Below are 21,502 nucleotides of genomic sequence, written 5' to 3'. Positions count from 1 at the left end.
AAAAGGATCCTTTTATTCCTACTTGTTGCCTCCTACCAATCAGCCAATACTCTAACCATCCCAGTGATTCCCATGTAGCAGCAGTGCTTGGGTTATGGCTAGAGATAACAGAGTCTTTTGGAATGTGCTCCATACAGTGAAGGGAGGGTTTTTCTGTTGTTGTGTGTGAGCTGATTCTGGGTTTTTTGTTCGGTGAGAGATGAAGAGAGAACATGCCTGAAATGAGAAGTCGTAGCCAGCAGGACGGAGTGGACTTGAAGTGGGGCCGGGAGTGGACGAAGCCCGGGGAAATCAATGGAGGACCAACGGAAGGGAAACCGCGAGCTCCAATTTATGCACATTGGACTGTTTCATTAAAATAGGCCCTTTATTTGTTTTCTTTACTAACCCTTTAGTCAAATTAAGAATTATAAGGCTAAATCATTTAATTCCATATGGTGTGCTATCTGTTATTCCGTTGTACTGACTTGTAATGGGGGGAACCGATCACACAGCATCCACACAAACGAAAGGTTTTGCACCTCAGATTCCACACGTTTGGTGCGGCCAGAGACTGTCTTCCTGGACAGCCGAACCTAAACGCTACAGCAAGGATATAAAAGCAAGCGTGTAATGCTGAGACTTCATAAAGCACTGGTGAGCCCTCACTTGGATTATTGTGAGCTGTTTTTGGCCCCTTATCTTGGAAAGGATGTGCTAAATTTGGAGAGGCTTCAAAGGGGGTTGACGAAAATGATTCCAGGATTGAATGGATTGGCATATGAAGAGCATTTGATGGCTCTGGGTCTGTATTCACTAGAATTCAGAAGAATGAGGGGTGACCTCATTGAAGCCTATCAAATGGTGAAAGGCCTTGATAGAGTGGATGTGGAGAGGATGCTTATTATGGGAAAGTCTAAGACCAGAGGGCATAGACTCAGAATAGAGGGTCATCCTTTTAGAATGGAGATGAGGTGGAATTTCTTTAGCCAAAGAGTGGTGAATCTGTGGAATTTGTTGCCACAGACAGCTGTGGAGGCCAAGGTTTTATGCATATTTAAGGTAGAGGTTGATAGATTTTTGATTGGTCTGGGGATAAAGGGATATGGGAGAAAAGGCTGGAGATTGGGGCTGAGAGGAGGAATGGATCAGCCATGATGAAATGGTGGAGAGGACTTGATAGGCCAAATGGCCTAATTCTGCTGTTATGTCTTATGGTCTTAACGCATGACCTCTGGTTGTCGTCCCACACAACCTCTGTGGAAAAGCCCTGCTTGCATTTACCTATCTATCCCCCTCAATTTTCTATACCTCTATCAAATTTCCTCTCAATCCTTTACATCCTAAGGAATACATTTTTAACCTATTCATCCTTTCCTTATAACTCGGGTCCTCCAGACCCAGCAACATCTTTGTAAATTTTCTCTGCACTCTTTCAACCTTGTTTACATCTTTCCTGTAGGTAGGTGACCAAAACTGTACACAATACTCCAAATTAGGCCTCACCAATGTCTCATACAACTTCAACATAACATCCCATCTTCTGCACTCGATTTATAGATTTATGAAGGCCTATGTAACAAAAGATTTCTTTACGACCCTATTTACCAGTGATGCCACTTTCAACAAATTATGGACCTGAATTCCCAGATCCCTTTGTTCTCCCGCTCCTCAGTGCCCTACCATCTCCTGTGTAAGACCTACCCTGGTCGGTCCTACCAAAGTGCAAAATCACACACTTGTCTGCATTAAATTCCATCTGCCATTTTTCAGCCCATTTTTCCAGCTGGTGCAGATCCCTCTGCAAGCCATGATAGTCTTCATCACCGTCCACTACACCCCCACTCTTGGTGTCATCCACAAATTTGCTGTTCCAGTTGATCACCAGATCTTTGATATAGATGACAAACAACAAAGGATCCAACACTTATCCCTGTGCACACCACCGGTCACAGGCCTCCAGTCAGAGATGCAACCATCTCCTACTGCTCTCCGGCTTCTCCCACAAAACCAAAATTGAATCCTATTTATTACCTCATCTAGAATGCTGAGCAACTGAAACTTCTTGATCAGCCTCCCATGCGGATCCTTGTCAAATGCCTTATTAAAGTCCATGTAGACAACATCTATTGCCTTGTCTTCATCCACTTTCCTGGTAACTTCTTCAAAAAACTCTGAGGTTGGTTAGACATGACCTACCACGCACAAAGCCACATTGACTATCCTTAACCAGTCCATGTATATCCAAATACTTATATATATGGTCCCTTGGAATACCTTCCAATAGCTTGCCCACAACTGATGCCAGACTCACCAGCTTATAATTTCCTGGTTTCTGTTTAGAGCCTTTTTTAAACAGCTGAACAATATTGGCTATCCTCAATCCTCTGGTACTTCTCCTGTCACTAAGGATGCTTTAAGTATCTTTGCTCGGGCCTTGGCAATTTCTGCACTTGCCTCCCAAAAGGTCTGAGGGAACACCTTGTCAGGCCCTGGGGATTTATCCACCCTGATTTGCCTCAGGGTAGCAAAGAGCTCCTCCTCTGTAATCTATACAGGTCCATGAAGTTGATGCTGCTTTGCCTCACTTTTATGGATTCTCTATCCCTCTCCCAGGTAAATACGGATGAAAAGAATGCATTTAAGATCTCCCCCATCTGTTTCGGCTCCACACATGGTCTTCCAGAGGACCAATTTTGTTCTTAACATACCTGTAAAATCCTTTAGGATTCTCCTTCGCCCTGTGTGCTAGAGCAACTTCATGCTTTCTTTTAATCCTCCTGATTTCTTTAAGTCTTCTCTTACATCTCTTGTACTCCGTAAGCACCTCATTTGTTTCTACTTGCCTATACCTGATATGCAACTCCTTTTTTCTCTTAACCAAGATCTCAATATCTCTTGAAAACCAAGGTTCCCTACACTTGTTAGCTTTACCTTCTATTCTGATAGGCAGTCTTATGATCTTAATACCTACAATAGCAGTACCTAAGTTTGGCTGCTGTTTATTGTCTACAACTCAGCATTCAACACAATCATACCCTCAGTTCTCATCAACCAGCTTCAAATCCTGAGCCTCTGTATCTCCCTCTGCAACTGGATCCTTTACTTCCTCATTGGGAGACCACAAACAGATTGGAAATAGCATTTCCTCCTCACTGACAATCGACACTCAAGCATGCATGGTTAACCCACTGCTCTACTCTCTCTACACCCACGACTGTGTGGCTAGGCACAACTCAAATGCCTGATAACATGACTACTCAGATGGCAGAATCTCAGATGGTGATGAGGATGCATACAAGGGTGAGATAGATCAGCTGGTTGAGTGGTGTCTCAACAAAACCTTGCACTGAACGTCAATAAGAGCAATTGATTGTGGACTTCTGGAAGGGTAAGTCAAAAGAACACTCAACAGTCCTCATCAAGGGATCAGAGGTGCAAAGGATGAGCAGTTTCAAGTTCTTGTTGTCAATGTCTCTGAAGATTTATCCTGGTATCCATGCTTTATTCTGATTGTCGAAAGTTGCTTCCGTCATGAACGGCAGCTGTTTCTCCCATTGGATAGCTGCCTGGTGTTCAGTTTCAAATATACTGGGTATATAGAGTGTGTGTGTGGGAGGTTCTCTCTCCTTTTGATTAAGAAAAGCAGTGCACATGACCATTGGGAAGGTATCCTTTGTGTGTGCTTTTAACTAAGTATGTTTGTTGAATATTAAGCTTTGCAGTGTTTGTAACTTTGGGAACATGAATGTTTGAAATTTTACTGTTTGTAAATAAATGATTAATATACCTATTTGCAATCAGCGTTTTCTGTCTCACTTTCCAGACCCACAAACCAGATTCAACATTATACCTGGGCACAACATATTGATGCAAAAACAAAGAAGGCACAACAGAGTTTGAGGAAAATTGGTATGTCTTAAACATCACTATTGTATCTCCTTCTCTGAATACTCACTTGCCCCCTTTAAAATTTCTCTTCTCGCCTTAAATGCATGTCCTCTAGAAGTTAATATTTCCTACCCCAGGAAAAAGAATCCTATTATCTCATCTATCTATGTCTCCATTAATATTTTTAAACTACTTCTTCCATTTAACGATTTTGTTTCATTATGATATTTTATCCATGTGCTTCACCTCTCCAGATGATCATATTCAAGGTTCAAGATGGTTTAATGTCATTTTCTGTACACAAGTGTAAAGGAATGATTGTTACTCCAGATTGAAGCAGCACAGAAAGCACACAATAAGATAAAGAACATGATAATAAAAAAACACAATAAATATAAATACATGAGATAGCTTATATACATAGATTGATCACATGTCCATAAAGTAATGCTAGGCACAAGTATGACTGTACCCAGATCTGGGCCGTACCCTCCAAATATCCGGACCTGCCTCTCGGTTTTTTTGCACTACCTTACTTCCCATTTTTCTATTTTCTATTTATGATTTATAATTTAAATTTTTAGTATTTACTAATTTTAGCTATTTTTAATATTTAATATTTGTAATCCAGGGAGTGTGAAGTGCAGAATCAAATATCGCTGTGATGATTGTATGTTCTAGTACCAATTGTTTGGCGACAGTAAAGTATAAGTATACTGACATGTAATGATAAAGTAGTGGTGGTGGGTGGTGTGGAGAGATGGGTTAGTGGGTGCAAGTGTTCATCAGCCTTACTGCTTGGGGAAAGTAACTGTTTTTGAGTCTGGTGGTCCTGGTGTGGATGCTTGATCGGAGTGGAACAAACAGTCCATGAGGATGGTAGGTGTGATCCTTCATGACATTTCTGGCTCTTTTCTGGCACCTTTCTTTATATATCTCCTTGATGGTGGGTGGGCTGAATCCAGTGTTGCATCGGCCAGTTTTGACGACCCATAATTAATGTGTTATGTTTGCTCTGTGTAGAACATTATTATCAGGAGAGTCACCTATCACTCTCCAATTGTATTTAGTCCAGTGTGCGTCGTGCCCCACCAGACAGAGACTCAGTGAGAATTCATGCAAGCTCCCATCAGCTGCATGCTGGATGGACCCTGCTAGACCAACACCAAAGGTAACTATAACTAGCCCATTGCTGAGCTCTTCACAGAATGAAACATAGAATCATGCTGTACAACTCTACAGCACAGAAGCAGGCCCTTAAGCCCATCTAGTTTGTGCTGAACTGTTATTCTGCCTAGTCCCATCAACCTGCTATCCAGGTACATCCAAACTTCTCTGAAATGTTTTAATTGAACCCTCATCCACCACTTCAGCTGGCAGCTCATTCCACATTCTCACCACCCTCTGAGAGAAGAAGTTCTCCCTTAAGTTCCCCTTAAGTATCTCACCTTTCACCCTTAATCTATGACATCTAGTTCAAAGTCTCACCCAACCTCAGTGTAAAAATCCAGGTTACATTCACCCTCTCTATAACCATCATAATTTTGTATACCTCTATCAAATCTCTCCTCATTCTCCTGCACTCCAGGGAATAAAGTCCCAGCTCATTCAACCTTTCCCTATGACTCAGATCCTCAACTCCTGGCAACATTCTTGTAAATTTTCTTTGTACTCTTTCAATCTTATTGATATCTTTCCTGCAGGTAAGTGACCAAAACTTCACACACCAATGTCTTTTACAACTTCAACATAACATTCCAACTCCTGTACTCAAAACTGATTTAAGAAGGCCAAAATGCCAAAACAAAATCTCTTTAGGACCCTATCTGTCTGTGATGACACTTCCAGGGAATTATGGATCTGCATTCCCAGATGCCTCTGTTCTTCTGCATTGGGTCCTATGAAACCACCCACAGGCAACTTCCACCATTCAATGTGAATCTCCAGAAAGGGAATATCATGCACATTGAGAGAGCCTAAAGGTTACTTCACTAGTGCTAGAGGTTATAGGTTTAAGGTGAAAGTTGAAGTATTTAACATGTACCCGAGGAGCAAAACCTTCACTTAGAGGGTGCTGTGAATATGGAACAAGCTACCAGAAGAAGTGGAGGGTGGCGTTCAATTGCAACATTTAAGTGAAGTTCGGATTACTACAGGGATGGGGGGGGCGGGGCGGGGTATAGATGGCTACGGCTCAGGTACAGATCGCTGGAACGATGCAGACCAGGCAGTCGTAGACCATTGGTTTAAACTTCTGCAGGAAAGCATACCCTGAAGAAACTTTGTAGTTGAGCAGCAAACCACAAACGCAAGAGATTCTGCAGATGTTGGAAAGCTTGATCAACACACGCAAATTGCTGGGTGAAGACAGCAGACCAGAGGGAGGGGTGGAGTGCGGAAACAAACAGAGGAAGTTTCTGGCCAAGACCCTTGTGAAACGCCGACTGTTTGTTCCTCCAGCATTTTGTGCGTGTGTGTACTGCTCTGGATTTGCATCTGTAGAATCTCTTGTGCTTATGGGTAGAAGGCTTTTTTTTTCTGCGCTGTAGTGCTCTGTGTATCTAGTATAGACAGGAACGCGGACGCCAGGAACTCAACATTGTAGCTCTGCGTAGGACCCAATGGGCAGGGGGTGATTACATTGATCCCATTAGCCCGAAATTCAGAGCACCAACCCAGTGTATTTGTCCAGTGTCATCTGTTCAGTAACATAAGCCCAGAGAATTCTGTTCAATGCTTTAACACAGAACATCGTTTCCGTATCATCTGTCCAGTGCACCTGTCTGGTGCCCTCAGCCGTGTGCGGTCCGCCCTCGCTCTCCGCCGCCTTCCCTTTCAGCACCCTGGCCAGCTCCTCGCTCCGTCCCGTCTCTTCCCGCTCTCCCCGATCCACGGCAGGGTGGGGGTTGGGTTGAGTTGTGGGGGTGGGAGAGATTTGGCGAGGGGCAAGAAGGAGGGGAAATCTGACGTCACGCCATCCAATAAATGCGAGAAACGGGGCGGTGAGCACGGACAGTGCGCTAGGAGAGAGGAGGGCGGAGGGCGAAGGTGGCGAGTCTGCCCGTTTCCTCGCCCGCGTTCTCCGCGAACCCCTCGCCCAGCCCGGGGAGGTGGAGGAGGAGACTGCAGATACCCCCTTCCCCCACACATACAAACAAACATAGAAACCTTGTACGCAGCTGAGGTCGCCTTTGCTCAGACCCTCTGCCTTGAGGGTAATGGTTCTGGACCTTTGCAATGGACACCTTTCTGCAGTCCTGCCTGACTCCGGCCGCCAATGGCTCCCACTGGTGCCAGGGTCCCGGGTCCGCCGATAACTTCAGCCTGACCGACACCTCCGCCCTATGCCCCGAGGGTACCGTCCTCCGGTGTAACCGTACGGAGGGCAACCCGCTGGGCAAGAGCTCCTCTTCGGTCATCAGTTCCATCATCATCACGGCCCTCTATTCCGTCGTGTGTGTGCTGGGTTTGGTCGGCAACGTCCTCGTCATGTTTGTCATCGTCAGGTAAGACAACGGACCCAGATGCCTTCCAAACGCAGTCACCCGCGGCACCCCAACCAACTGCCCCCAAAACAAAACTTCACTCTGCCTCTGGCGTTCCCGAGTAGCGCGCACGCCGTCTTTTCCGCCCGGTTCTCGTGCTTTGATCGGCGCAGTTGTTTCGGGTAAGAGAGAAGGCAGGAGTGGAAAGGGCATGGCAGGATTTCCAGGATCCCCTGTTTGCGTGGCCGCCCAGCGGTTCTTACCAGGGGTCTCACACCGAGGTGTCCGAAGCGGGTTCGGGCGCTCTCGGGTTGGAATTTGCTCGCCTCCTGCCTCGATAGGGCGGTCAAGCTCGCCATCTATCTGTCGAATGCGGGACTGCGCTTCCCCGAGGAAAATTGGTGAGGTTGATTAATATTGTTCCATGTACACTAAAAAACTCTTTTTTTGCTTGACATGCATACAGATCACCTCATGACAATAGTGTATTGAGGTAATACAAGGAAAAAATAATGAACAGAATGCAGAAAAAGGTAATACAACTGGAAGGGAAAGGAAATACACAGCCAGAGCAGAGACTACCTGTGGCCGTTCCCCTCAATAATCAGGAGACAACTTTAGATATTATTGAGCGGAACAAACTACTGGGGTGGGGGCGGGGGGGGCCACAGTGCTGTTGCTCAGAGGATCAGAGAGTTGAAGAGGACTGCAGTGTTGATAGAAGATTCCTTGGAGGAACAGAGACAAAGTTCTGTGGGTACCATGGAGACATCTGGATGGTATGTTGCCTCCCTGGTGCCAGAACCAGGGCTGTCTCGGATCAGGTCCATGGCATTCTCAAGGGTGAGGTTGAGTAGCCAGAGATCTTGGCGCATATTGGCACCAATAACATAGGTAGACAAGGTGACAAGGTCCTGAAGAGAGAGATTTTAGGAAGCTAGGTAGAAAGGTGAAAAACAAGACCTCCAGGGTAATAATCTCTGGATTGCTGCCTGTGCCACGTGCCGGTGAGGGTAATAGTAGACTGATTTGGCTCAGTGAATGCATGGGACGGTGGTTCAGATTTATGGATCATTGGGATCTCTTATGGAGAAGGTATGACCTGTAAAATAGGGACGGGTGCGCCTGAACCTGAAGGGGACCAAAATCCTTGTGGGCAGGTTGGCTAGGATTGCTCGAGTGGGATTAAACTAATTTGACAAAGGAATGGGAACCAGAGTGATACTGCTGAAGATGAGGGTTTACAAACAGAGACAAGACTCCTAGAAAGGAAAAGCTGATGATAGGGCAAAATTGCAGTCAACAGGGTGAGTTGCAACATAAAAGATGGACAAAATTGAAAAGGGTGAACACAGGACTGAAGGTGTTATATTTAAATGCAGGCAGTTTATGGAATAAGGTAGATGAACCTGTAACACAGTTACAGATTGGTATTTATGATGTTGTAGACATCACTAAATCATGGCTGAAGGAAGATTATAGCTGGGAGCTTAAGATCCAAGGATACACGTTGTATTGAAAGGAGAGACAGGAAGGCAGAGAAGGTGGCACTGCTCTATTGGCGAAAAATTAAATCAAATCATTAGAAAGAGGTGACATAGTGTTAGAAGGTGTTGAATCATTCTGGATAGAGCCAAGGAACTGCAAAACTGCAAGGGTAAGAAGACACTGATAGGAGTTATATACAGACTCCCAAACAGTGGTGAGGATGTGGTCTACAAATTACAATGGGAGATAGAAATTGCATGCCAAAAGGGCAATGTTACAATCGTCATGGGGGACTTCAATATGCAGGTAGATTGGGAAAATCAGGTTGGTGCTGGATTCCAGGAGGGGGAATTTCTAGAGTGCTTACAAGGCTTTTTAGAGCAGCTTGTGGTTGAGTCCACTAGGGTATCAGTTATTCTAGACCAGGTGTTATGCGAAGAACTGGAATTGATTAGAGTGCTTAAGGTAAAGGAACCCCTAGGGGAAAGTAATCATAATATGATTGAATTCATCCTGAAAATGGAGAAGGAGAAGCTGAAGTCAGATGTATCAATATTACAGTGGAGTAAAGGGAATCACACAGGCATGAGAGAGGTTAGAATTAATTGGAAAACAACACTGGCAGGGATTATGGCACGGGATATATACATACCAAAGGGGAAGAAGTATTCTAATGGCAAAATGACACAAACATGGCTAACAAGAGAAGTCAAAGCCAACATAAAATTCAAAGGGAGGGCATATAATAGAGCAAAAAATTCGTGGAAACTTAGAGGATTGGGAAGCTTTCAAATATAAACAGAAGACAGCTTAAAAAAAGTCAAAAGAAGGTAAAGATGGAATGCAGAAGTAAGCTAGTCAATAATATTAAAGAGGATACCAAAACTTTCTTCAGATAAATAAAGTGTAAAAGAGAGGTGAGAGTGGATATCAGACTGCTGGAAAACTATGCTGGAGTTGTTGTAATGGGGGACAAGGAAATGGTGGAAGAACTGAATAAGTATTTAAGACCATAAGACCATAAGACAAAGGAGCAGAAGTAGGCCATTCGGTCCATCGAGTCTGCTCTGCCATTTTATCATGAGCTGATCCATTTTCTCCTATTTAGTCCCACTCCCCCGCCTTCTCACCATAACCTTTGATGCCCTGGCTACCCAGATACCTATCAATCTCTGCCTTAAATACACCCAATGACTTGGCCTCCACTGCTGCCCGTGGCAACAAATTCCGTAGATTCACCACCCTCTGACTAAAAAAATTTCTTCGCATTTCTGTTCTGAAAGAGCGCCCTTCAATCCTTAGTCATGCCCTCTCATACTAGACTCCCCCATCATGGGAAACAACTTTGCCACATCCACTCTGTCCATGCCTTTTAACATTCGAAATGTTTCTATAAGGTCTCCCCTCATTCTTCTAAACTCCAAGGAATACAGTCCAAGAGCGGACAAACGTTCCTCATATGTTAACCCTCTCATTCCTGGAATCATTCTAGTGAATCTTCTCTGTACCCTCTCCAACGTCAGCACATCCTTTCTTAAATAAGGAGACCAAAACTGCCCACAGTACTCCAAGTGAGGTCTCACCAGTGTCTTATAGAGCCTCAATATCACATCCCTGCTCCAATACTCTATTCCTCTGGAAATGAATGCCAACATTGCATTCGCCTTCTTCACTACTGACTCAGCCTGGAGGTTAACTTTAAGGGTATCCTGTACAAGGACTCCCAAGTCCCGTTGCATCTCAGAACTTTGAATTCTTTCCCCATTTAAATAATAGTCTGCCCGTTTATTTTTTCTGCCAAAGTGCATAACCATACACTTTCCAACATTGTACTTCATTTGCCACTTCTCTGCCCATTCTTCCAATCTATCCAAGTCTCTCTGCAGACTCTCCGTTTCCTCAGCACTACCAGCCCCTCCACCTATCTTCGTATCGTCAGCAAACTTAGCCACAAAGCTGTCTATTCCATAATCCAAATCGTTGATGTACAATGTAAAAAGAAGCAGCCCCAACACTGATCCCTGTGGAACACCACTGGTAACCGGCAGCCAACCAGAATAGGATCCCTTTATTCCCACTCTCTGTTTCCTGCCAATCAGCCAACGCTCTATCCACGTATGTAGCTTCCCCGTAATTCCATGGGCTCTTATCTTGTTAAGCAGCCTCATGTGTGGCACCTTGTCAAAGGCCTTCTGAAAATCCAAATATACAACATCCACTGCATCTCCCTTGTCTAGCCTACTGGTAATTTGGCATCAGTCTTGACAGTAGAAGACTCTAGCAGTATGGTGGAAGTTCCAGGTGTCAGGGGTCATGACGTGTGTCAAGATACCAGTACTAGGGAGGAGGTTCTAGGGAAACTGAAAGATCTGAAGATAGATAAGTCACCTGGACCAGATGGTGTACACCTCAGGGTTCTGAAAGAAGTGGCTGAAGAGATTGTGGAGACATTAGTAATGATCTTTCAAGAATCATTGGGTTCTGGAATGGTTCCAGAAGACTGGAAAATTACAAGTGTCATTCCACTCTTCAAAAAGGAACGAAGTACAGGAAAGTAAATTATAGGCCAGTTTGACCTCAGTGGTTGGGCAGATTTGGATTTGATTAATAAGGATGAGGTTTCAGGGTACTTGGAGGCACAGGATTAAGTAAGCCATAGCCAGCATGGTTTCTTTCAGGGAAAATCTTGCCTGACAAATCTGTTGAATTCTTTGAAGAAATAACAAGCAGGAGAGACAAAGGAGAATCAGCTGACGTTGTGTATTTGGATTTTCAGAAGGACTTTGACCAGATGCCACACACGAGGTTGTTGAACAAGCTACAAACCCATTGTATTGCTGGGAAGATTCTAGCATGGGTAAAGCAGTGGCTGATTGGCAGGAGGCAAAGAGTGGGAATAAAGGGAGCCTTTTCTGACTGGCTGCCAGTAACTAGTGGTGTTCCACAGGGATCTGTGTTGGGACCAATTCTTTTTACATTATATGTTAATGATTTGGATGATGGAATTGATGGCTTTTTTGCAATGTTTGCAAACAATCTAAAGATAGGTGGAGGGGCAGGTAGTTTTGTGGAAATAGAGAGGCTACAGAAGGACTAAAACGGATTAGGAAAATGGGTAAAGGTGTGGCAGATGGAATACAGTGTTGGGAAGTGTGTGGTCATGCACTTTGGTAGAGGAAATAAAAGAGTAGAGTATTTTCTAAATGGAGAGAAAACTCAAAAAACTGAGTTGCCAAGGGAATTTGAAGTCCTTCTGCAGGATACCCAAAAGCTTGACTTTTAGGTTGATTCTGTGGTGAGGAAAGCAAATGCCGAGTTAACATTCATTTCAGGAGGACTAGAATATAAAAGCAAGGATGTAGTGCTGAGGTCAGACTGTATTTGGAGTATTTTGAGATGTTTTGTGCCCCATATCCTAAAAAGGTCGTGCTGACATCGGGGATGATCCAGAGGAGGTTCATGTGAACGATACCAGGAATGAAAGGGTTAACACATGAGGAATATTTGAGGGTTCTGGGCCTGTGCTTGAGAAGAAGAATGAAGAGGTATCTTATTGAATCCTATTGAAAGGCCTGAATAGAGTGGACGTGGAGAGGATGATTTCAATGGTGAGAGAGTCTAGGACCAGAGGGCACAGCCTCAGAATACAAAGGCACCCCTTTAGAACAGAGATGAAAAAGAATTTCTTTAACCAGATGGTAGTGAACCTGTGACAGTCATTGCCACAGACGGCTGTGGAGGCCAGGTGATGGGGTATATTTAAAGTGCAGGTTCTTGACAAGTAAAGGAAACAGAAGTTACAGGGAGAGGGCAGGAGAACGTGGTTGAGGGGGTAATAAATCTCCCATGATGGAACAGCAGAGCAGACTTGATGGGCTGAATGCCCTGAGCTAGTTCGTGTACCTTATGGTGTTATGGTCCTGAGTTACGGAGGAAGTGCTGTGCAGGTGGCCAGCAAAGTGCAAGATAATAATGAGATAGATTGTAAGGTCAAGTATCCATCTCATTGAAGGGATCATTAAGTAGCCGTACACCAGCGGGGTAGAATCTGTCCTTGAACCTGCTTTTAGGCTTTTGTATATTCTGCCGATAGGAGTGGGGAGAATGGAGAACATCCGGGTGGGTGGGTTTCTTTGGATGTTTAACTGAGGTAGTGAGAGGTGTAGACAGAGTTCACGGAGGGGAGGCCGGTTTCTCTGATGTGCTGAGCTGTGTCCACAGCTCTCTGCGGTTTTTACCGGTCACGTGCGGAGCAATGAGGTGACTACAGATTCCCAAGGAGACAACCTCACCATCTTCTCTCTGTTTTGCGCGACTTATTTATATTGGTAATATTCTTTATTGTAACACGTAGTAATTCTCTAATGTATAGTCCTCTGCTGCTGCTGCAAATCAATAAAATCCATTTCAATACGTTAGTAATAATCAAGCTGAAGTGGACTCCTTTGCTTGGGAGCCCTGATCCTGTGCATAATGGCACATTAATTGCCGTTAATGCACGCTCTAGTCTCTTTCCTCACCGTCCTTCTTCCACGGCCTTCTAGTTTCTGCCAACCTTTCAAGCTGAAGCATGTTGTCATTCTGTCCTCCACATGAATACAGCTAAACAACGTTCCTCAGGGACAAAGCTGCAGAACACAGTACGTCTATCACATACGGCACAGATGCTAGAACATTCTGTAGACGTACAAGTTGACATGAAGTGCCTAGAAGACATATAATTAAATCTGTTATTGTTACTGTTACCGGCACTGTCATATGCAATGTGTAGCACTTTGCTCAGTTCTCACTGCCTGCCAGATGAAGCTGTTTTCCAGCCTACAAAGAGTCACTCACAACACGCTGGAGGAACCCAGCAGGTCGGGCAGCATCCGTGGAAAAGATCGGTCGACGTTTCGGGCCGGAACCCTTCGTCAGGACTGTAGGGGGAAGGGGCAGAGGCCCTATAAAGAAGGTGGGGGGAGGGTGGGAAGGAGAAGGCTGGTAGGTTCCAGGTGAAAAACCAGTAAGGGGAAAGATAAAGGGGTCGGGGAGGGAAGCAGGGAGGTGATAGGCAGGAAAGGTGAAGGAGGAATAGGGGAAAACACAATGGGTAGTAGAAGGAGGCGGAACCATGAGGGAGGTGATAGGCAGCTGGGGGAGGGGGCAGAGTGACATTGGGATAGGAGAAGAGAGGGGGAGGGAATTATCGGAAGTTGGAGAATTCTATGTTCATACCAAGGGGCTGGAGACTACCTAGACAGTATACGAGGTGTTGCTCCTCCAACCTGAGTTTAGCCTCATCATGGCAGTAGAGGAGGCCATGTATGGACATATCTGAATGGGAATGTGAAGCAGAGTTGATCTACTCCACTACAAAGAGTCATGTAATGCAGAAACAGGCCCTTCAGCCCATCATGTCCAAGTTGACCTACTTCCTGTCCTCCTACTCTGAATTCACTTTCGCTGCATTAGGAGAAAGCTATCGAGACACAAGAGGACTATGGATGTTGGGCTTGATGCAGGGTTTCGACATGAAATGTCAACAGTTCCATTCCCCCCTCCCCCCCAGAGACGCTGCTCGACCCAGTGAGTTGTCCCAGAAGACTGTGCGATGCTTATTTAAATCTCACGGACAGTTTGCCCCTCTCCCATCGGGGAGGAGACTGTGTAGCATCCACTGCAGGACTACCAGACTCAAAAACAGTCACTCTTCCCGAGGGGTAGTGCTGACCAACACCTCCACGTCCCTCACTACCACTGCATTATCATCTCCTGCTGGAGTCACCCTATGTACAGACACTCCTGTGCCTAGCATCATTTTATGGCTGTACAATTAATCTATGTATATAAGCTATCTTGTGTATTTATAATGATAGTGTTTTTAACTTATTGTGTCTTTTTTGTGCAGCATCAGATCCGGAGTAACAATTATTTCATTCTCCTTTATACTTGTGTTCTGGAAATGACACTGAACAATCTTGAATCTTGTCTAAGTGCATCATAAATGTGATGACTGTGTCTGATTCCACAGCCTCCTTCAGCAGTGAATTGCAGATATCACCCACTCTCTGTGCAATAAAACTTCCCCCTCAGATGCCCATTAAAACCGCTACCTCTAACATTCAACCTCTGCCCTCTTGTTATTGATACTCCAGGGAAAACAAGCCCAGCTTAGCCAGTCTCTCCCTCTTCACAACTAAAGCCCTCCAATCCAAGTGTGGCTTGCTAGTGTAGCAAGTCAGGTTTATTGTCATTTAACTATATATATAGATAGATATATGTACTTTATTGATCCCAGGGGAAATTGGGTTTCGTTACAGCTGCACCAACCAGGAATAGAGCATAAATATAGCAATACAAAAACCACAAACAATCAAACAACAAAATGCAAACTATGCCAGATGGAAAAGTCCAGGACCAGCCTATTGGCTCAGGATGTCTGACCCTCCACGGGGGGAGCTGCAAAGTTCGATGGCCACAGGCAGGAACGACCTCCCGTGCCGCCCAGTGTTGTATCTCGGTGGAATATGGCCGGAGTCCAACAGCAAAAATTTCAATATCCGGGCTACAAGCACGTTCCTCGATCGTACTATGACCAGGATTGCACCGTCCATTGTTAACCAGAACAGCAAGCCCCAACTCCTTTACGTTTACCGCTCTCAGTGCGGAATATATATAACCGTATACATGTATAGAACATATATAACCACATACAGTAATGTACAATGTTTGTATATGGAAGTGAGATGTTTCTTTGAGCTAGGGTATGCGCAGTAGTACATAACACACCATAACTTATGAAGGTAAGGATAAAATCTACAGATGAACTAGCACAAGGTTTGACAGCTTTAGTGATCAGTGACTGGGATTCTCTCCGTGACTGCGTGGGTTTCCTCCAGGTGCTCTGGATTCCCACGTTCAAGGATATACGCGTCAGGATCGGATAGTTGTGAGCTTGTTATGACTCTGAAGTGTTAGAACTCTGGTCTATTCCGGAGTTGGCCAGCAGATGAAGGCATAGTTCCCGAAGGGTTTTTCTCAGTACTGGTTGGACTCTCTTGTTATTGACCATTGACTTCACATGTTCCCAATTAAAGTCTGTGAATTTAAATCCTGCTTTCTGAACCTTACTTTGCTCAGTCTGAAAGTGTCTTCCTGTCAGTATTCTGTGTGTGTGTGTTTATGTCTACTTACTGCCTGCTATATTTGAATAATATATTATCCTGTATTACTGAACCTGTGTTTGAATTCCTGCATTTTATGTGTTGGTCTGTTGCCTGCTTTTGCCCAACTTTGCTAAAAGAAAGTAAATGTTGCTTTTGAATCTCCACATCAACTCTTGTCTCCGTCATGGTTTCTGCAATTGGGTTCACTCACAGTCCTCGGTGGTACAGTGGTAGAGTGCTGGACTTGTAACCCATCCACCTGAGTTTGAATCCTGATCGGGCCATTTCCCTTACAAGAAATGTGACCCCAGCGCATCCCTGAACAGTGCTAGTCGTTGATGCTAAACAACACATTTCACTGTCTGGTTTGCTGTTTCAGTGTACATGAACAGGAGGGTCTATGGTTCAGGTGCAGGTTGACAGGACAAGACAGAATAACAGTTCAGCACAGACTAGATGGGCTGAAAGGCTTTCTTCTGTGCTGTAATGATATACAACTCTGTAATAAATAAAGCTAATCTCTATCTCTTGGGAAATCTTGTAGAGACAAAGGATATCTTGTAGAGACAGTTTGGATGCAGACCCTTCAGCACACCCAGTCCATGCCAACCACAGTATACCCATCATCATCATCACTATGTGCCATGTCAAACGATGTGGGCAATCATGATCACATGACCATGGCTTTTCTTGGTAAATGTTTCTACAGAAGTGGTTTGCCATTGCCTTCTTCTGGCCGGTGTCTTTACAAGATGGGTGACCCCAGCTATTATCAATACTCTTCAGAGATTGTCTGCCTGACGTCAGTGGTCACACAACCAGGACTTGTGATGTGCACCGGCTGCTCCCATGGCTTCACATGACCCTGATCGGGGTGGGGGGGGTGCCAAGCAGGTGCTACACCTTGCCCAAGGGTGACCTGCAGGCTAGCGGAGGGAAGGAGTGTCTTACACCTCCTTTGGTAGAGACGCATCTCCACCCCACCATCCAACATGGTGTCCTCCAGCTTGTCCAGTTTCCGGATTTTGGCCCATTTCTCTCCAAGCCTTACCCCTCCACGTACCTGTCCAAGTGCTTCTGAAGTGATACTATTGTACCCGATCGAACCACTTCCTCTGGCATCCTGCTCCATAAACTCAACACCCTCTGCCTGGAAAAGCTGCCTCTCTGCTCCCTTCTAATTCTTTTCCCATCTCCTCTGGTCCCTCCCCAGCACAGCCACCCTCCTCCTTACACTGTTGTGACCCAGACTGCACCCACAGTACTCCAAGTGTAGCCTAGCTAGTGTTTCGCAAGGTTGCAACATACAGTACTGTATGTTTTCCTTATTGAGATACAACGTGAAATCGGCCCATCTGGCACTTCGAGCCACGCCACCCAGCGATTTTCCCCCTATTTAACCCTAATCACAGGACACTTTACAATGACCAATTAATCTCCCTGCCGGCACATCTTTGGACTGTGGGAGGAAGCCAGAGCACCCGGAAGAAACGTGCATAAATGGGGAGAGCGTACAAACTCCTTACAGGCAGCTGTGGGAATTGAACCTGGGTTGCCGGTGATGTAAAACGTTTTGCTAACCACCAAGCTACAGCTTGCGAGTGCTGCTTATCTGATTCTACGTGCCTGAGATGCTGGGGCTAGTAGGTTTTTCATTGCACCTGTACCATTACACCACACGCTGCACCTGTAAAGCAAACAGCATTGTGAAGGACCCCACGCACCCCTCATACAAACTCTTCTCCCTCCTTCCATCTGGCAAAAGGCACCGAAGCATTCGGGCTCTCACAACCAGACTGTGTAACAGTTTCTTCCCCCAAGCCATCAAACTCCTTAATACCCAGAGCCTGGACTGACACCAAAATACACACACACACGCACACGCACACGCACACACACACACACACACACACACACGCACACAGCTGAACACCACTCCACTCCCTTTGCAATTTTTGCTTATTTCTTTCTCAATTCCTGTTTTAGCATTTACATTTACATCATTTATGATTATATTTTAATTTGTCCTTTACTGTGCCTATTGTCTTGTTTATTAATTATTGTACTGTCTTGCACTGTTTAGTGCACTTTATGTAGTCCTGTGTAGGTCTGAAGTCTAATGTAGTTTTGTGTTTCAGGTAGTCTAATGTAGTTTTGTGTTGTTTCAGGTAGTCTAATGTAGTTTTCTGTTGCTTCACATAGTCTTGTGTAGTTTTGTGTTGTTTCAGGTAGTCTAGTGTAGCTTGTGTTGTCTCACTTAGTCTAGTGTAGTTTGTGTTGTTTCATGTAGCACCATGATCCTGGAGGAACATCCTTTCATTTTTACTGTGTACTGTACCAGCAGTTATGGCTGAAATGACAATAAAAGCGACTTGACTTGAAAGGTACTTGTGCAGATGACAATAATTTAGACATTGGAGTCTATTGATTAAATTAACCCTCCGAACACCGGATACTGGCTTCCCTCTCAAGGTATGGTGTAGAGGGAGCGACTGACCCGTCCCACCCAAACTAACCTGTCCTCCCCAGGCGCAGTAGGTAAATAGGATGGCACAATAGTGTTAGCATGGTACTTTACAATGCCAACAATCAACGATTGGTGTTCAAATCCCCCACTGTCCATAAAGAGTTCGTACGTTCTCCCTGTGACTGCAAGGCTTTCTCTGGGTGCTCTGGCTCCCTCCCACATTCCATAGATGTACAGGTTAGAGCTAGAGCATTGTGGACGTGCTACGTTGGCACCAGAAGCATGGTGATGCCTACGGGCATCTTCAGCACATCCTCGGACTGAATTCGCCGCGGCTGCAAATGGTACACTTCGCATTGTTTTCATATTTCAACGTACGTGTGACAAGTAAAGCCAATCTAGACCTTATCTCAAAAGCACCTCCATAACACCATAAGATATAGGAGCAGAATTCGGCCATTTGGCCCATCACCTCTGCCCACTGAATCCGAGTTGGCTCCGAGACAGGCAATCCTTCATTCCCCTTCCTCTGCTTATCCTTGCAGCCCTGTAAGTGATTCTATACCTCTATGTTTCCCTGTGGTAAAGGAGACCATTCTGCCCATTGTCTATGCTAGCTCTCAGAGCAACTCTGTCAACCTCAGCTAATCTTTCAACTGACCCTTCCCTCTTAGACTCTCCTGTCTTTCCTAAAAGTCACTCGGCCCATCAACTCTGGGCTGTTTGATCATAGCTGGTTTATTTTCATTTTAACCCCATTCTCCTACCCTCTCCCAGTGACTTTTGCAGGAACTAATCAAGAACTAATCAAGATTAGTTGCCCTGACTAATCAGAAACCCATCATCCTCTGGTTTAGATATACCCAATAACCTGACCTGCACAGCCGTCTGTGGTAATGAATTCCTCCGATTCACCACCCTCTGGCTGAAGGAAACCCTTCTCATCTCTGTTCTAAAATGATGTCCTCTATTCTGAGGATGTGTCCTCTGCTCCTAAGCTCTCCCACCATAGAAAACATCATCTCCACATCCACTCTATCTTGACCTTTCAATATTCAAAACTGGCTTAAATATTAGCTTTATTCACAACATGTACATCGGAACATACAGTGAAATGCATCATTTGCATCAACTCAGATCAGCGAAGAATGAGCTGGGCAGCCCGCAAGTGTTACTACACTTCTGGGTGGCAACGAGACATGCCCACTGCAAGCTAATCCTAATCGTCCATCGTTCTTTGTAAATGCATCAATATGTTGGACCCAGGATAGTTCCTCAGAGATGTTGACAGCCAAGAACTTGAAACTACTCACCCTTTCCACTACTGATCCCTCGAAGAGGACTGATGTCGATTCTGAAGTCCACAATCAGTTCCTCACACTCTTTACAGATTAATGCTCTTACTATAAATCACCAGCTTCACAGACTAGCACTAACGTTTGGATTTTGTTTGAGTTTATGTTGACACACCACTCCAGTTTGGTAGGTTCACTCACCACCCCACCCATTCTTCTAAACTCTAGTGATAGCCCTGAGCTATCAACTTCCCAATGATTGATCTGTTCCTGCCCCTGTTGATCTCCAGGTACACCAAGATGAAAACAGCCACCAACATCTACATCTTCAACCTGGCTTTGGCAGACGCCTTGGCCACCAGCACACTGCCCTTCCAGAACATCAACTACCTAATGGGGTCCTGGCCTTTCGGCCGGCTGCTGTGTAAGCTTGTGATGTCCATCGATTACTACAACATGTTCACCAGCATCTTCACCCTGACCACCATGAGCATGGACCGCTACATCGCCGTCTGCCACCCGGTCAAAGCCTTGGACTTCCGCACGCCGCACAATGCCAAGATCATCAACGTCTGCATCTGGATCCTCTCATCTGCCATTGGACTGCCGGTGATGATCATGGCCAACACGATGGTCAACAGAGGTGAGTGATCCTTCTGACCCAACTGGAGATTATTGAAATGGTGTTATAGAACACCAAACACAGAATGGAGAACATACAGGCCCTTCAGCCCACGGTGTTCTGCAAATAATTTTTACCTGTTCTAAGATCAATCTAATCTTTACTTCCCACATAACCCTCCATTTTTTATCACCCATGTGCCTATCAAAGTGTCCCTTAAATGTCCCTAGTATATCTGCCTCTACTACCATCCCAGGCAGTGTATTCCAGGCACACACCTGTCTCTGTGTTGTCCCCTATCTTTTCCTCCAATCACCTTAAAATTATACCTCCTGTGTTAGTCATTTCCATGCTGGGAAGAAGTCTCTATCTATGCCCCTGATTATCCTGTACATCTCTATCAAGTCACGTCTCATCCTCCCTCGCTCCACGGAGAAAACCCCTGGCTTGTTCAACCTGTGTTCATAAGACATCCTCTCTAATCCAGGCAGTATCCTGGTAAATCTCCTTGGCACTCTCACTAAAGCTTCCACATCCTTCCTATAATGAGGCGAACAGAACCGAACACAAGTGTGGTGTAACCAGGGTCTTGTGGAGCTGCAACATGACCTCCTGCCCGTTGAACACGTTTCCCCAGCGAATGAACCTTTTGCCTTTAACCACCCTATCAACATGCACGGCAGCTTTGAGGGATCCATGACGTGAACCCCAAGATCTGTCTGTTCCTCCACACTGCTAAGAATCCTGACATAGACCCTGTAGCCTGCCTTCAAGTCCAACCTTTCAAAGTGAATCATATCACACTTTTCTGGAGTGAATACCATCTGCCAGCCTCTACGTTCTATGTTCTAATAAGATGTTACTTTGTGGATTGAATGGCCTGTAATGTGCTGCAGTGTTCATCGTTATTAGAACAAAGTGCAGTGCAGGTAAACAATAAAGAGTAAGATCTTAACGAAGTAGACTATGAGACCAAGAGTCCGTCTTATGAAACGAGTGGTCTGTTCAACAGTGGGGTAGAATCTGTCCTTGAGCCTGTGTTACCTGCTTTCAGGCTTTTGTATCTTCTGCCCGATGGGAGAGGGGAGAAGACAGAATGTCTGGGGTGGGTGGGGTCTGTGATTGTG

At 45.1% G+C, this 21,502-nt stretch overlaps 1 protein-coding gene across 1 annotated transcript in view; it reads left to right on the top strand.

The window, feature by feature from the left end:
* Positions 1–6,912: 6,912 nt before the first annotated feature.
* oprm1 (opioid receptor, mu 1) overlaps positions 6,913–21,502 on the top strand; it is a 28,282-nt gene continuing 13,692 nt past the window's right edge. Inside the window, exons 1-2 of the mRNA XM_063055438.1 lie at positions 6,913–7,376; positions 20,044–20,396. Coding sequence (XP_062911508.1) covers positions 7,108–7,376; positions 20,044–20,396 — 622 coding nt within the window. The 5' untranslated portion in view covers positions 6,913–7,107. The remainder of the gene's footprint in view (positions 7,377–20,043; positions 20,397–21,502) is intronic.

Source organism: Mobula hypostoma, chromosome 8 (assembly GCF_963921235.1).
Source record: "Mobula hypostoma chromosome 8, sMobHyp1.1, whole genome shotgun sequence".
NCBI classification, from domain to species: Eukaryota; Metazoa; Chordata; class Chondrichthyes; order Myliobatiformes; family Myliobatidae; genus Mobula; species Mobula hypostoma.
Note: the sequence above shows the minus strand (reverse complement) of the source record. Positions and strands in the feature narration are given on the sequence as shown.